At 52.5% G+C, this 15,010-nt stretch overlaps 1 protein-coding gene across 5 annotated transcripts in view; it reads right to left on the bottom strand.

The window, feature by feature from the left end:
* Window positions 1-455: 455 nt before the first annotated feature.
* The window catches only part of ADAMTSL2 (ADAMTS like 2), a 28,106-nt gene continuing 13,551 nt past the window's right edge, over window positions 456-15,010 (bottom strand). For 4 of the 5 annotated variants that reach the window (XM_053996290.1, XM_053996288.1, XM_053996287.1 and 1 more), the window contains 8 exons: window positions 13,017-13,120; window positions 11,045-11,171; window positions 8,189-8,402; window positions 5,900-6,055; window positions 4,452-4,622; window positions 3,957-4,133; window positions 2,934-3,078; window positions 456-1,233 (listed from right to left, as the gene is read on the bottom strand). In XM_053996290.1, coding sequence (XP_053852265.1) covers window positions 1,115-1,233; window positions 2,934-3,078; window positions 3,957-4,133; window positions 4,452-4,622; window positions 5,900-6,055; window positions 8,189-8,402; window positions 11,045-11,171; window positions 13,017-13,120 — 1,213 coding nt within the window. In that variant the 3' untranslated portion in view covers window positions 456-1,114. Of the gene's footprint in view, window positions 1,234-2,933; window positions 3,079-3,956; window positions 4,134-4,451; window positions 4,623-5,899; window positions 6,056-8,188; window positions 8,403-11,044; window positions 11,172-13,016; window positions 13,121-15,010 lie in introns of those variants that run through there. The other variant, XM_053996291.1, reaches the window with a different exon arrangement.

Raw genomic sequence — 15,010 nt, forward strand, 5'->3', positions numbered from 1 at the left:
TTTTTTTTGCCCCTGCATCTGCAAATTTGGGGTGATGTTTGCAAAGCACTCAGGAGCTCCCTGCTGCTGAGGGAGGGCTGCAGCAGCACTTGGGGTGCACACAGAGGTTTGGGGGATGCTAAAGAGCCTTTGGCTCAGCGTCTGGGGGTCACACCAGTAAAAACACAGAGCAATAAGCCCTTGGGAGCTCAGAAAGGCCCTTTTCTTACTGGCACCATGTGAAATCTCTTTGCTCCCAAGCCCCTGAGGAGCTTCAGGGCTGCAGCTTCTGAAGCCACAGAACCCCAAAGGGCCCCCAAAATTCCCCCGCTGTTGGGACTTTTGCTTGCATCACTGTCCAAGTAGCTGTGATCCTCCTGATTTAAAGCTGCTCTGCCTCCCCTGGGCACCAGCAAATCCCCAATTCCAGTGTTCCCAGCACTCCACTACAAACTGGAGAATAAAACAAAATACCACCATAAATATGACAACTTTATTAAAATATACATATGAGTACAAATTAATGATTATATGGATAAAGTTCACTGTCTGTAAACAAATATATTAAAAAAGAGCACGTCTTTTTTGTGATATAAAGTGCAGTTATGTTTCCATATTATATACAATATGTCAGCATCGGGGAGGGGGGTTTGTAAGGACTATGAAACTAACATTTGATTATAAGATAAAATTCTCTGAAAAAGTATACACCTACATATTACAAAAAAGGGCTCGAGTTCATTTAACAAAGGAGGATCAGCTTCCCACCACGTTAATTCAGCTAATGAGAGCCTGCAGGTCTCGGGATAAATCAGGAGAGAGGCACCAAAACCTCATTTTGTGAAGGGAAACTCGCACTTCCCAGAGTTCACACCTTCCCCTCGCCAACCCCAACCTTGCACCGAGGGAGGAAAAAGGACAAGACCTTGGGTGTAGCTGGAGTTTTAAGGGGGGAATCAAATATACACGATTTATGTACAGCTCTGACCCCGGGGGGCTCCCAACGTCGTCCCTCGAGCAGGAGAGGAGTTCTGCTTCGGTGGGGACACAAAAACCAGGCCAAAAGCATCCTTGTCAGCAGGGTGTGGGTGCGTGGGCAGGTGGGAGGTGGAGCCCTGGCTGGGGCAGCCCTGCCCTAGGAGTGGGGCGCGCGGCAGGAGCGGCAGCAGGCTTTGCTGTAGTACCAGTGGCTGCACAGGTTCACCTTGATGGCCAAGGCACAGTTGGTTCCTGCCTGGTCCTGGCAGCTGTCGTCTGCAGGGAGAGAAAACACTCACACTTCAGCAGGACATCAAGTGCCTGAAAATATTTCATTTTCGGTGTATGCTTAATTTTTAATATTTTTAAAAATTTTTTATACTTTAAATTTTTTAATTTATTTTATTTAAAATTTTATACTTAAAAATTTTAATTTTAAGTATTAAATTAAGAAAGTAAATTAAGTATTTAATTTTCATTTTTTTTTTTATACTTAATTTTTAAAATACTTTATTTTTGGCACAGGTTTGTTTTCTTTGGAAGCAGGTTAAATCCCTGACAGATCCAGTTGCTTTACCTCGGGTGCTGAAGTGATTTGAGGCTGGGGTGGGTGGTTTTTGGTTTAACCTGATAGCACGAGCTGGGAGCCAGCTTTGTTAAAGCACTTGGAGAGTAGGTGGTCAGGCTAGGATTTCTGCCTTAATTTATGTCTCTCCTGCTGTTCCCAGCCTGACCTAAAATGTTGCTGGGGCTTTGTTTGTGCCAGTTTTAGTGCCATTGTCTCGTAGCTGCTGGCAGGTGTGAGCAGGCAGGTACCCTCTCTCCCAGGGTACCATGTCTCAATGCATGGCACAGAAAAGAAAAAGAAAATAAACAATTGTGAGCTCATGAGGTCATTTTCCACCCTGCACAGCTCTAAACACCACGGGACGAGCAACAACATCAGCTCAGCTGTGGCTGCCACCTCCCTGACATCCCCTGGAAAGCAGCTTCTCCAGAAATGTCACTGTCAGCCTGGGCAAAGGCATGAGCAGGCTGATCTGTTCCTCCACACCTGGCCAGGCTTGGGGAGTCTCACTCGGTCCCAGCCCTGAAGCTCAATGCCTTTGCTGTAAACCAGAGCTGCCCAGGGACTGCTGCAGCCACCAAGGCCCTGAGTTGTCCCCAAGTCAAGGGCTTCCCCTGGTAGGGATTCACAATTTCTATCCCAAAGAGGCTATTTGAGCAAGGGAATGGGATTCCAGCAGTGTGACATCCAGAGTTAGGGGCAAGTGAGATGCTGGAGAAAGGGATGAGCCAAGAGGCTGCTTCAGCACTCTCCCAGCTCCTTTCAGTGCAATATTTTGCTTCAAACCCATAGGATTTGTCCTTTTTTTTTTTTTTTCCCTTAAAATCCATAGGATGCATGAAACCAGGTTGCTCCCAGGGCAAGGTGTCCACGAGGCAACTCCCAAGCTCCATGGATCCCAAGGGAATGGGCAGCTGGGAGCACCCAGAGCTGAGCCAGGAGCTGGCCCCAAATCTGCCACCCTTTTTCTCCCACACTGTCCTTATTCCCAAATCCTATTAAAGGATTAGAACTGTGTGTTTGCTAAAGATCACAGGGACTCTGAGCCAGCAAACGAGTCAGATAACGAGATAGTTACAAACCCCACAGGACACCCGAAGACCAAAAATCATTAAAATAATGGCACAGACAGAACTTCCTCGGCTCTAGCTGGTATCTTACAGAAGCAGCACCCAAATCAGCTCTCCAAAAGCCCCTTTTATCTTCAGGTCAGAGCATGATTCTTCTGAATTCTCCTCTTAATTTATCTCCAGAAACAGCCTGTGCACAGCCCTCCATTACTCGGGCACAGAGGGAGAGCTGTCCCTGGCATCCTCCCTGGGATGATTATCCAAAGGGGGCAGGGGAAGATAAGATGCTGGCGGTGCTGCTGGAGGGATCCATGGAAAATCAAGGCTGTGGGGCTCACCTGGGGGCTCTGTGGGGCAGGGCTGCAGGTCACAGGTCTGTTTGCCCACCGGCTTCACCAGGGGGTCACAGCCCCGCACGATGTCCTTGCCCTGGTAGCACTTCACATCCCGCATCCTCACGCCGATCCCACAGGTTTTTGTGCACTGGGGGACAGAGACAGGGGGTGAGGCAAGACCCTGCCATCCCAGGGGACTCTTCTGGGCCAGAACCTTCTCACTGGAGATGTTAGGGCAGGAGGAGAATGTCACATCTCAGTGCCACACCGCTGTCCCCTCGCTCTGTCTTTGCTGCCAGCACCATCAGCTTCTGCCCCAGGGGTAGGTGGATGTGGTCCCATCCCCCGGCACTGACATCCTCCCTCCTCCTGCTGCCCTTCACGAGGGACCACAAACGAGCTGGCCCTGTCCAGGTGATGCTCTGTAGGACATGGGTGGCCACAGAACCCCCAGAGCACCAGGAGTGGGGTTGTGGGGTCTCTGTGCATTCACGGGGGGCTTGTGGAGCCACTGCTGGGCCCAGCACTCACTGCCTGCTGCCCTTTGGAGCTGGGATTACAGCAGAGATGCTTTGGCTAATTACAGGGTTTGCAAGACTGAGGCTCCTGGAGCATCCCAGAGGGCTTGCAGGAAGCCCGCAGCTTGGACCCTTGGCCACTGAACCCTGGCTGCCTTTTGGCTTGTGCAGAGTGATGGAGCACCTCCAAATTCTGTATCCCAGGGGCAGCCACCCTGTGGGCTCCATGCACTCCCCCAGCCACACTCCCATGCACCAGGAAAAAATAAAGGAAAAAAAATAAAGCTACAGCCGGCCCCAAACAGCCCCTTCTCAGTCCTGTTCTCCCTGAGCACAGACAGCCCCAGCTGCACCATGGCAGGGCAGGCTGCCAGTGCAGCAAAAACACCCAGGGTGTTCCCTCAGGGACCACGTCCTGCAGGGACTCACCCATCTCCTGGGGGTTCTGCAGGCAGAGTGACCCCTGGTGCAAAGGGATGGGGCAGCCCTGGGACCCCTCCCTGCTCACCTCGGACCAGGGGGTCGTGTACCACTTGAAGCAGGGCCTCTCGAAGCACGTGCTCTCCTCCACGGGCTTCTTGGCCACGTCACAGTCAGTGGGGCTGCGGGTCTTGATCTTGCCATTGACAATCTCCAGGCAGAGCACGATCCTCTTCTTCACGCCCCGGCCACACGTCGTGTTGCACTGCGGGGTCACGAGCAGGGCCACCTGAGAGCTGCCACCCCATCCCAACCTCCCTCGGGCACCCCAAATCACAGCAGCCACCTGAGAGCTGCCACCACATCCCAACCTCCCTAGGGCACCCCAAATCACAGCAGCCACCTGAGAGCTGCCACCACATCCCAACCTCCCTAGGGCACCCCAAAGCACAGGAGCCACCTGAGAGCTGCACACCCCATCCTGAATCTTCTGAGGGCACCCCAAAGCACCGGAGCCACCTGAGAGCTGCCACCCCATCCCAACCCCTCTAGGGCACCCCAAAAGCACAGGAGCTGCACTTACCCGCTCCCAGTCCTGTGCCAGCCAGTGCGAGGGGCAGTTCTTGTCCCCGCAGGGGTGGATGGCCAGGGGCTTGGTGTCCAGGTTGCACTGGGACTCGGGCACCACGCGCCCGTCGCTGGTTTTGCAGTACACGTGCCGGATCATCCTGCCCTGCCCGCAGCCGCCGCTGCACTGCAACCACAGCGGGCACTCAGCGCCAGGGATCCGTCCCTGCCCCATCCCACAGCAGGGCCAGAGCCCCCGCACGGCTCAGCTGCCTCCCCACACCCGCCTGCCCCAGATTTCAGAGGGTTTTTTGGGGCTAAACAGCCACAGGGATGCTCAGCGGATCCTTCCTGCGGCCAACAGATTCCGTCATCACGGAATCCCAGACTGGTTTGGGTTGGGAAGCACCTTAAAAATCATCTTGTTCCAACCTCCTGCCATGGGCAGGGACACCTTCTGCTATCCCAGGTCTTTGCAAACCCTGTCCAGCCTGTCCTTGGACACTTCCAGGGATGGGACAATCACAGTTTCTCTGGGCAACCTGCGCCAGGGCCACAGACCCAACACCCAGCATCTCTCAGGGCAGGCAAAAGGGGAAGCACCACGAGCAGAGAACCCCAGAGTGGCTCCCAAAGAGGCCAAGGCAAAGGGGACCAAGGAAGTGGCTGCAAAAATTCAGTCCCCAGTGCCCAGAGCTGCCAGTGCTCCCCGTGCTTCCGTGGTTGCTCTTGTAGAGACTCTCGGTGTTTCCTAGCACTGCTGCTGCCATGGAAACTACTTATTTTTAGCTGATGTGGATGTATCAAAACCTGGGTAAAAATAGCTTGGGATGGAGGGGGTCTCTGGAGCAGAATTGTGCAGGAAGGGAAAAAGCCAGCGGGGAGGAAAAAAAAAAAAGAGAGAGAGCTAAAGAGAATAGAAAATAAGGAGGAAAGAAAAATAGTGAAAGAGAGGAAAGGAGAAAAGAAAAGTAAAGGGGAGAAAGGGAAAAGAGAAAGGGGAAAACAGAAAATTAAAAAAAAAAAGGGGGGGGAAGTTAAAAGGTTCAATTTCTGGGCACAGAATATCAGCATTGCCAAGGAATGCTGTGCAGCAGACAGACAAGAGGATTTTGACACCCACTAAGGCCCTCAGCCAGGTCTCTCAGGGTTTAACCCCTGCTGTACCACATCCCCCCCAAGGCAGGAGCCCAGGGGGAAGCAACAGGATCCACTGGGACGCTGGATCACCCCCAGAGCCCGAGCCAGGGTGGCTCAGGGTGACAGTGCTGCCAGAGGCGACCCGAGAGAGCCAAAGCAGTGGAATTATTCGAGGTCAGCTCCCAGCACAGGCTGCCTGCAGGTTTGCTGGAGCCGGGACCTGCCAGGCATGGATGAGCCCGACCCCAACACCCCCAGCGCCAGGGACAAGCCAGGCTGTGGTGGGGCACGGTGGCCACTCAGGCGGCCACGGCGGGGTCTCACCGGTCCCCAGTCGGACACTGTCCACTGCCGGTCACACGGTGGCCCCGTGCAGTTCTTCTCGGCCAGGGGCCGGGCGCTGGCATCGCAGAGCTTCTCCTCCTCCGAGCAGCGGATGTCCCTGGTCACCACGCTCCGCTCCCCGCAGCGGGCCGGGCACTGCCGGGAGGGGACAGCGACATCAGCCGCGGCTCCCGGCACCACGGCAGCTGCTGGATCGGGGGTTGGGATTTCCCCCCCCCCCCCCCCCCCATATTTGAACATAAAAGTTTAAAAGCCACCCAGTGAAAATGCACAAATGACTTCCCCAAACCCCCTCGACAGCTTCAGCTGCGTCCTGCCCAGGTGCTGTGCTCTCCAACAGGTGATGCCAGAGGGGGGGAAAGGCTCCAGGAATGCCTGCTCAGAGCTGAGCAGTTTTAGCTGTCACTTGGAGACAGGGTGAGATCTCCCTTGCCTCCTTCCCAGGAACAGCCAGCTCCTTTCCACCTCTTCGGAGAATGTTTTCCCCCCGTGACTGCACAACTGAGATTTTTATGCTGCGGATAAATTTGGCACCGTGCAGCCCAGTGACATTATTTAGAACTGGATTTGAGTTACTACAGTCTCACATACACATTACATTTGCTCCATGCATAACGTAAAGCAGGGAAAAGTGTCAACAGCACAGGGCCCAGACGCACCGTGCCGAGATGTTAATCCTCAGAGCCCTGAAATGTGCTTTTTTTAATGCCTATTTCCCCAGCCAACTTGGCACCCCACCTCTGATGGGATCCAAAGGAGATTAGCTTTGCTGCTGGCTAAGAACAATCTACTCCAGCACTGTCTCAAGCAATCTGTCCCTGACAAATGCTGGAGGAGAATACACATTTCTGTAAAATAAACCACTCTGGTTTGCTACGCCGGACAAAATAACGCTCCAGCACGTGCTCAGGGAGCTCCTCTCTACCAGCTGGGAAAGTCAAAACATCCTGCACCACCAGGGAATGCACCAGCCCCTCTGTCAGCTCCAGGGAAATGATGCACACCAGCTTGCAGGGGAATGGAGACGTTTAAATTATGACTGAGAGGAGTTTTTGGGAGCTTCCCAGGAGGAAGAGTCATATTCCTCGTGATGCAAACCATGGGGCAGGTTGGCACCCACGGACAGCTCGGCTCAGAGCTCATCTGCTCCTGCTTAGATGAGGTCTGTGCTTGATTTGGGAAGAGGCACCCCGAGGAAGCAGCACTGGTGTGGTTGTTTCCATGAGTTTGTGTTTGTCAGGGATGTGCTGGAGCACTTTCCATGCTTGGAAAGGGATTGAGGGGCACAAACCCTCTCCACAGGTTTTCCCAAGGAAACCAATGAGCTGGAACCCTCCCCAAACCATCTCCCAGTGGCTTTGGGGACTGGTTTAAGGCACAGCTAGGGAAAGGTCTCATTCTGCGTGTGGTGCAGAGGAACTGGAGGTGAGGAAGGGACATTTATAGGGATGTAATTCATGTGGGAGTCGGGATCACCTTCCCAGCACATTGGGTTTGAAGAGGTTGCCAAGGAAATACTGATGGGGAGATCTGAGCCATGGGCTCCTCCCCTACCTGTGAGTGACCAATGGCAGTGGCCTCCCATCCTAAATGGGAGCCAGGGATTAATTTTAGAGTGAAAAATATTGATGCTCATTGATCCACATGCATTACTGCAACTCAGAGGCCGATGCCTGTGGATGCTATGGATTAGGATTGATGGCTCAGGTTTTAGTTTTTCTATTTTTCAGATTCTGTGCTGCTTTGGTGTGTACTTCTGAGCTTCATATTAGGAGATGGTGAGCTCTCTTCACAGAGCAGAGAGACAAAACAATTCCTTCTCTAGCTGGGGACCAAATGATGACCAAATGATCCAAATGATCCAATGACCAAATGATCCAAATCTCAGGCCCAAGAGCACAAACAATGTGGGCTGAAGAGAGAAAAACAAGAAGGATGGGACTTCATAACCTAAAGCTGTAACTGGACAATTAACTCCAGTATGCAAATGGAGCAGAACCCATGAGCAGTTGTGCATTTTTGGGACCATTTTTGGTTCATCTTGGGTGTAGCCCTGACTGAGCTCTTGTGCTGCCCAAGGGGATCCAATAAATCCCTGCTTTATTCTTTAACTCCTTCTAGCCTCTTTTTTCGGTCATACGGTGACCCACGGACAGCTGGTGACCTGTCACCATGTGACAGCATCAGGAACCACGAGGCATCACCAGGATAAATTGGGAAAGGGAGAGAAGCCCGGGCTCAGGCGCCAGCCCGGCCAGCAGGACTCACCTCGGACCACTCGGACATCTCCCACTGGGGCCCGCAGGCCGGGTTCTTGCAGACCTTGCGCTCGTCGGGCCGGGCGATGTCGGCAGACTCGCACAGGTCGCTGTACACGGAGCTGTCGAAGCCCGGCGAGATCATCTTCCAGCAGCGCACGATGCGGAACTGGTAACCCTCGCCGCAGGTCCGCGAGCACTCGCTCCAGCTGCTCGTCTCCCACCTGGGCAGGGAACAGAGCCCGTCACCCCCGTGGAGCAGCCCACGGGAAAAGCCTGGCTGCAGGGAGGAGCCAGGCTGCCAGCTCCTGAGGGCTTTTCCCCAGGGATGGGAAGCATCAGCATATGCTGGGCTCACCCCGCAGCCCCCAGCTCGTGCCTGAAGCTGAAGGCAGCTTGTCAGGAGGAAGGGTGGCACGGCAGGGCCTGGCCCAGTGTCCTCGGTGACAAGTGAGCGTTTGTCACCGCGGGCTCTGCCAGCACATTTCTCCGTCAGGCTTTTTGCCCGTGTTTGACCTCTCCTTTTTTGCCTGCTCAGCTGAAGTACGGAGAGGACACGCCATCCATCACCCTGCAGATGCCAGCAATAATGTCACACAGAGCTGCCCGAGCCCCGGTGGGACACACGTTCATGTCCCACCATCAGTCTGACTCTGCCAAGCACAAGTGACAGGCTGGAAGAGCTGGGATCTGCTCCAAGCACCGCCTGTCCTTTACTGTCCCCTGCCACCCCTGCCCTGACAAGAGAGGAGCAGCAATCCAAGCTTGCAATCCAAGGAAAAAAACATAAAAGGTCAAGTTTTTTACAGTACAGGAATATTATAGCAATTAAATAATGAGCTTAAAAATGGAATGGATCAGAATTTCCAGCTCCTCTGGAGGTGGGCAACCCCCAGCTCCCCACTGCTGCCATTCTCCGAGCAGCAGAACCCCAGCCCCAGCTGCCCCCAGGCCTCACACCCCATCTGGGGCTCCAGGCACAACAAGCAGCCGTAGGGAGATGTCACACACCTGGAGAATGTCATTTACAGGTGTCACCTAACTTCAGAAGGGAAATGAAACAAAGATCTTCCCCACCCAGATCATGCAAAATTAACATTTTTTCTTCAAAAAGCCTTGCCAGCCCAAGCATCTTCCTGTCTGCCCAAGTGCTGCCAAGTGATCCTGCACTGCTCAAAGCTGGACTTGCTGGAAGCCCCAGGTGCCAACTCTGCCAGGATTTATGGAAGTTTTAACCTGGCAGCTTGAGCTATAACACTCAGAAGGAAGCTCATGGTTACCCCATGAGCTCCCAGTGGTCTCCAGTTGAAGTCACTGGTAAATCACAGAGCAGCTCTTCTCCCTCACAGTGCAAGCACAGCCATAAGGAGGGACAGCTTTAGGAGAATCTAAGCACAAAAGGTACCCTAATGCTTGTTTTAAAAAATGACAACAAACAGAGATTCCAGTCCCTGTGGTGCCCTCGGGGTGGGTGCATTCCCTGCAGCAGCACCATTCACCTCCCCACATTTTTCTTGCCTCAGCTGCAACCTGCCCTGGCTCTCAGCCCTAACGTGAGAGTTTCCAGGAGATCTTCTACTCCGTGTAGAAAATCTACCTGTCCTCCTTCACAGTCACGTGAGCACTCTCCAGGAGCCATCCCTGCTCCCTGGTATCACTGGGGTCTTGCTCCACCCTGTTCTCACCATTCCAGGGTGTGGATCCCTGGATTTACTCCTCCTTTTACTCCTCCCATAGTCTGACACCATCACAGCCATAGAGTAGAATGCCTTGAGGTGGAGGGGACCCACAGGGATCATCCACTGCAGCTCCTGCCCCTGCACAGACCCCCCAAAAATCCCACCCCGTGCCTGTGAGCACTGTCCAGACACTCCTGGAGCTCTGGCAGCCTCGGGGCTGTGCCCATTCCCCGGGGAGCCTGGGCAGTGCCCAGCACCCTCTGGGGAAGAACCTTTCCCTGATGTCCACCTTAAATCTTGACACAGCTCCAGCCATTCTGTGGGTCCTGACATTTTCAACTGGAGAGTAGAAATCAGTGCTGCCCCTCTGGGACCCCTTGTGAGGAACTTGTAGGGTGCAATGAAGTCTCTCCCCAGTCTCCTCCAGGCTGAGCAAGCCAAGTGACCTCAGCTGCTCTTTGTAGGGCCCCTCTACACCCTTCACCACCTTCACAGCCTTCCTTAATCACTTTCTCCTGTGTTGGCACCCAAAGCTTCACACAGGACTCGAGGAGAGGCTGCTCCAGCACGGACCAGAGTGGGACAATCCCCTCCCTCTGCCAGACACGGGTCTGTCCTGCCCAAACCCTCTGTGCCCTGCACACCTCCCAGCCTCCACAGCAGCACTGGAGTTGTCCAGAGCTGCACAGCGTGGCTCCGGACAGCCTGGCTCCAGACTGTGGTCACTGCTTGGAATAAGAGCCACATCAGAAGGAAAACTTTCCAAAGGACTTCCAGCACAAGCTCCTCTCTGCACCAGCTCTTGCCCCAACACAAGCAAACCTCAGTGAGGTCTGGGATGCTGGAGGGATCACAGGGCTGGGTTTGTGGCACAGTTTGCAAGCCCAGCCCCTCCACCCGATTCACTCACACGTTTTCCATGTGCCAGGCAGGGCAGGATGATCCTGCACTGCTCAAAGCTGGACTTGCTGGGAGCCCCAGGTGCCAACTCTGCCAGGATTTATGGAAGTTTTAACCTGGCAGCTTGAGCTAAAGCACTCAGGAGGAAACTTTTGCTTAAGGGGGGAGGGATGGGGGTGCTATGGGCCATCTCTGCTGCCCCCCAAATCCACACCAACCCTCCCCCAAAAAGGCATCCAGGGCAGAGGAAGCACAGAGACTCCAGGAGTGCCCTGTGCAGGCAGTACCTTGGCTGGCACTCTCTCCCAGCACAGAACTCATGGATGGGCTCGGGCCGGGTCATGGCATCGCAGTAGGTATCGTCCACTTCGATCCCATCGTAGCGAACACACATGGCATATGTGGACATCACTCCTGGGGTCAGAGAGAACACACACACACAGCAGGGTGCTTGGTGAGCTGCACATCCTAACTCTTTTGTGTTGTTGTTGTTTTTCTGGTTTTAGCTGCATTTCTCAAAACTTCCTCCCTGCGGAGGTTCTGTTTTGAGTTCCTGTCCCGTGGCATGGGTGCTGCTGGGAGGGACTATCACAGTGGCCACCCCACCAATCTGAGCAGTGTGGCTGAGTTTGGCCAGCTCAGAGGAGGGCACGGCCACCCCTACCAGGGCTTGCCACCAAAACCAATATATGACTAACACATTTTTATAGGAAATACTCAGGGCCATGAGTCTGCCCGGCAGCTCCCACCCTGCCAGCCTGGTGGGTGGAGGTGACAGCAAACAGTCCCCAACCTGCTCCATCCCCCACTCTCCCTGTGCATTACCCATCCCTTTGCACCAGGTGCTCCCCAGGTGCACCCAGAACTCCAGGCCAAGGCAGGGATCCTGGGGATTTGGCAAGGAAGGTGCTGCCCCTCCTGCTCCCCCTCCAAGGCAGCGGCAGCCGGTGCCGTCAGAGCGAGACCTTTTCCCCCACAGCCTCCCGTGCCAGAGTAAATGTTGGGAAGTCCATTCTGGGACCTGGCTGGGGACCAGGAGGCTGCTCTGGCTACAGGTAACAAGAATTGCAGCTCTGGGGAACATATGGTTTACATGAAACTAAAAAAAGATCTACAGCTCTTGACACGGCCTTGCCTCTCTGTGATATGTCAGTGAGAAAAGGCAGCGAGGAAGGAGAAATTTGAGTTAAACCTCTCTCGGTTTGCTGCAAACCAGGGCACACCAGGCTGGCCCAGCCAAGGGAGAAATTTGTTCAGAGGGGATCAAAGAAGTCAAAAATGTCCCAGAACATGTGGATGACAGGATCCTGGGGAAAGGGACGGCTCACAAAGCTCCTGCTGCAGGCACGAGGCTGCTGGACCAGAGCAAATGCTTAAAATGTAAAATCCTTGCATTTGATCTTTTAAGAGAAGTCTCTGAGATTGTAAACTCCTCTCTCCCACTCCTTTCCCTCTTTTTAATTCCAGAAGCACTGCAGGCTCTGGATAATTTCAGGGGCAGCACAGACAAGTGCACAACCCACACGCCTGATTCATCCCAAGGGATCAGCAGGACCCCCTAACCAAGGGGTGAGGGAGGAGATCAGGTGCCTTGAAGCTTTTCAGGGGGCCAAAAGGGAGGAATTAATGCAAAAAGAGGGAATTTCTGCCTGAAGAATAGATGCTCAGTTTCGATATCCCTGGCATCTCTGTCACTGTTCCAGATTTACACCCTCGCAGCCAAGCTCAGGCTCCAGGGTAGAAGGAGTGGGAGAAACAAAACATAATCAAAAAGCCAAATGCTATTGTCTTTCCTGCCAGAGCTGAACAATCTTTAAAATTTCTCTCTGCAGGGAAGCAGCTGAGCTTTTCAAACCCCTTGAAGCTGTCAAAAAGGTGAGGAAGGAGGAGGAAAAAGGAGGCTCAGGACAGGTTTAGGGATCCTGCTGAGGCCGGGGGGGGGACACAAAGTGATGGGAAGTGAAGGCAGTGCTCAGAGCTGCCCAAAGGAAGGGTGTTTGGGGGGATGATGGACACGCTGGGCACCACCTCCTGGTCCTCAACACACCTGAGAGCTCGGTGGGGTTTGCATGCTCAGCCCCCAGCTCCTCTCCCCACCTCTGCACCCAGGCACAGCAGAGCTGGGGTTGTGCTAAAGCAGAGCTCACGAGATCCCCTAAACATCACCAGCTCCTTCCCATCCCTAACAGACATAAAATGGACTCACACACCAGGTGATTTCAGCAGGTTGTGCAGAATTTGGCTGCTTCTTATAACTACCTGTGGTGCATGTAGAGCTGCAGGGTTCATGGGAGGAAAGCTTCCACCTGTACATGTCAGCAGCACTCACACCTTGGCCCTTTCTTAACAACTTCAATCTGTTTCTAGCGATAAGCAAACAAAACAAAACAACAAAAAAAAAAAAAAAAAAGAAAAGGAAAAAAAAAAAAAGAAAGAAACAAAACAAAACAAAAACAAAAGGCATTTACAAGGCGAGCAGTGACAGCCCACGACAGACACACACATCTGGCTGCAGTTCGGTTGGGTGTGGGTTTGGGAGGGGATGTGCTTGGTTTGGCTTTGGTTGGGTTTGGTTGTTCTGATTTTTTGGGAGGTTCGTTTGTTTGAATCAATTTTTAATTTGTTTTAGTTTCACAACATACCTGTCCTGAGCCCCAAGTAGAATCCCCAGCCCGGTTAGAGGCAGAGCTTCCACTGTCTAGAAATAGAGAGAATGGGATAAAAATACCCACAAGTAGAAACAGTTCAGAATTTAACAAAAGTTTGCATTTTCTGCTCAAATACACCTGGCCCTCGGCACACAGTGACTAAAGGTGCAGTATCTCCTCCCCTGTGTCTCCAGGGCTGGGCAAACCCACTCGTGCTGCTCAGTGCAGCAGAGATTTTGGCTGCTCCAATCTCCAAAAGCCAGCACAGGAGTTTCTGAGCTCGCCCCTCAAAGCCCACTGATTTTGCCACTCTGGTTTTGGTCTGATTTATTTTGCTGGATGTCAAGTGGGGAATTTGCATCTCTCAGCTCAAACGCTGTGCTCAAACACAAAATGCCACGGGGAGAGGAGTAACAGAGTCAGCCTGGTGTGAGCAAAAACATTTATCCAAGCAGGAATTGCAGCTGCTCCCCGTGCTGGGAGCGGGGAACACCTCAGGGATACTGCACCTTTACAACAAAAGGCTTCGGTTCTGTTCTCATACCTTTGTCCAAACCCTTGAAACAGCTACACTGGAATAGTGTACAAGGTTGTATCCTCACATCCAGTTGTCTCTGGCCTGGCAGGATATGCAGCTTGTATGATTTCTAGGCAGCAGAAGCTCTGGAATTGCCTTATTTAGTTGTTTGTAAGAAAAAGTTGAGGTCCAGCCTATCAAATCAACCTTTAAAAGGACACTGTTGAGAATCCAGCCGTTTCCCTTCCGACCCACCCTCCTTCCACCGCCAGCACTGAGCCTCCAGAAGGATTAAAAACAACAACAATCTCATTTTCCCTGTTGATTTTGCCTCTGTCAGTTTGGCAAATGGTCGCTTCCTGCACTTGAAATGGAACTGAAATGAATATGACTTTTTTTTTTTTTTTTTTTTTTTTTTTTTTGGTGGAAAAATAACAACCCCAGCTCACTATAAATAATGTTTCATCTGCCATAGCAGCTCTGCCTGGGGACCCACACCAGCTCCTGATCCCTGTGCCACCAGCTGCCACCCAGCCAGGCGAGGGCTCACAAATTACACTGGTCATTAAAACATAGTCAACATCTGCTTTTTGTACTTTAATTTGCCTGGAAATATTACCCAGATCCTCCAGTCTATCCCCTGATCTCTGAGGCACCAAAGTAAACACCAAGTTATCCTGTGACCAGGACTCCTCTGTCTTTAAAAGGAGAAAATCTTCAAAATAAGCTTTATCCCTTATCGGAGGACTGTAAATCTTTCAGCAGTGTCCCTTTAGTGTATGTGATCCTAAATAAAGAGCTTCTATGCATGACAAGGTCCCAGGGACAAGATCTTTCCAGGGGAATCAGACATTTGGGCACAGGGCAGCTCATTTCCAGCAAAGACAAAATTGCCACTTTGTTCTCCTCTCAGTGCAGACAGCAGCCCATTGTCCAACAAAACTGGGGGCATTTTCTCTTTTCTTTTAATTTCCCTCTTTATTATGAGCTAAATAATAAAGTCACGCATTTGTTTCTCGAGCTTTTGATCAGCTTTTCAAGCAAGATACAGCACCAAAAATTAGCACTTAACTGAGTTCTGGGCTGCC

Source organism: Vidua macroura, chromosome 21 (genome assembly GCF_024509145.1).
Source record: "Vidua macroura isolate BioBank_ID:100142 chromosome 21, ASM2450914v1, whole genome shotgun sequence".
Classification (NCBI taxonomy): Eukaryota; Metazoa; Chordata; class Aves; order Passeriformes; family Viduidae; genus Vidua; species Vidua macroura.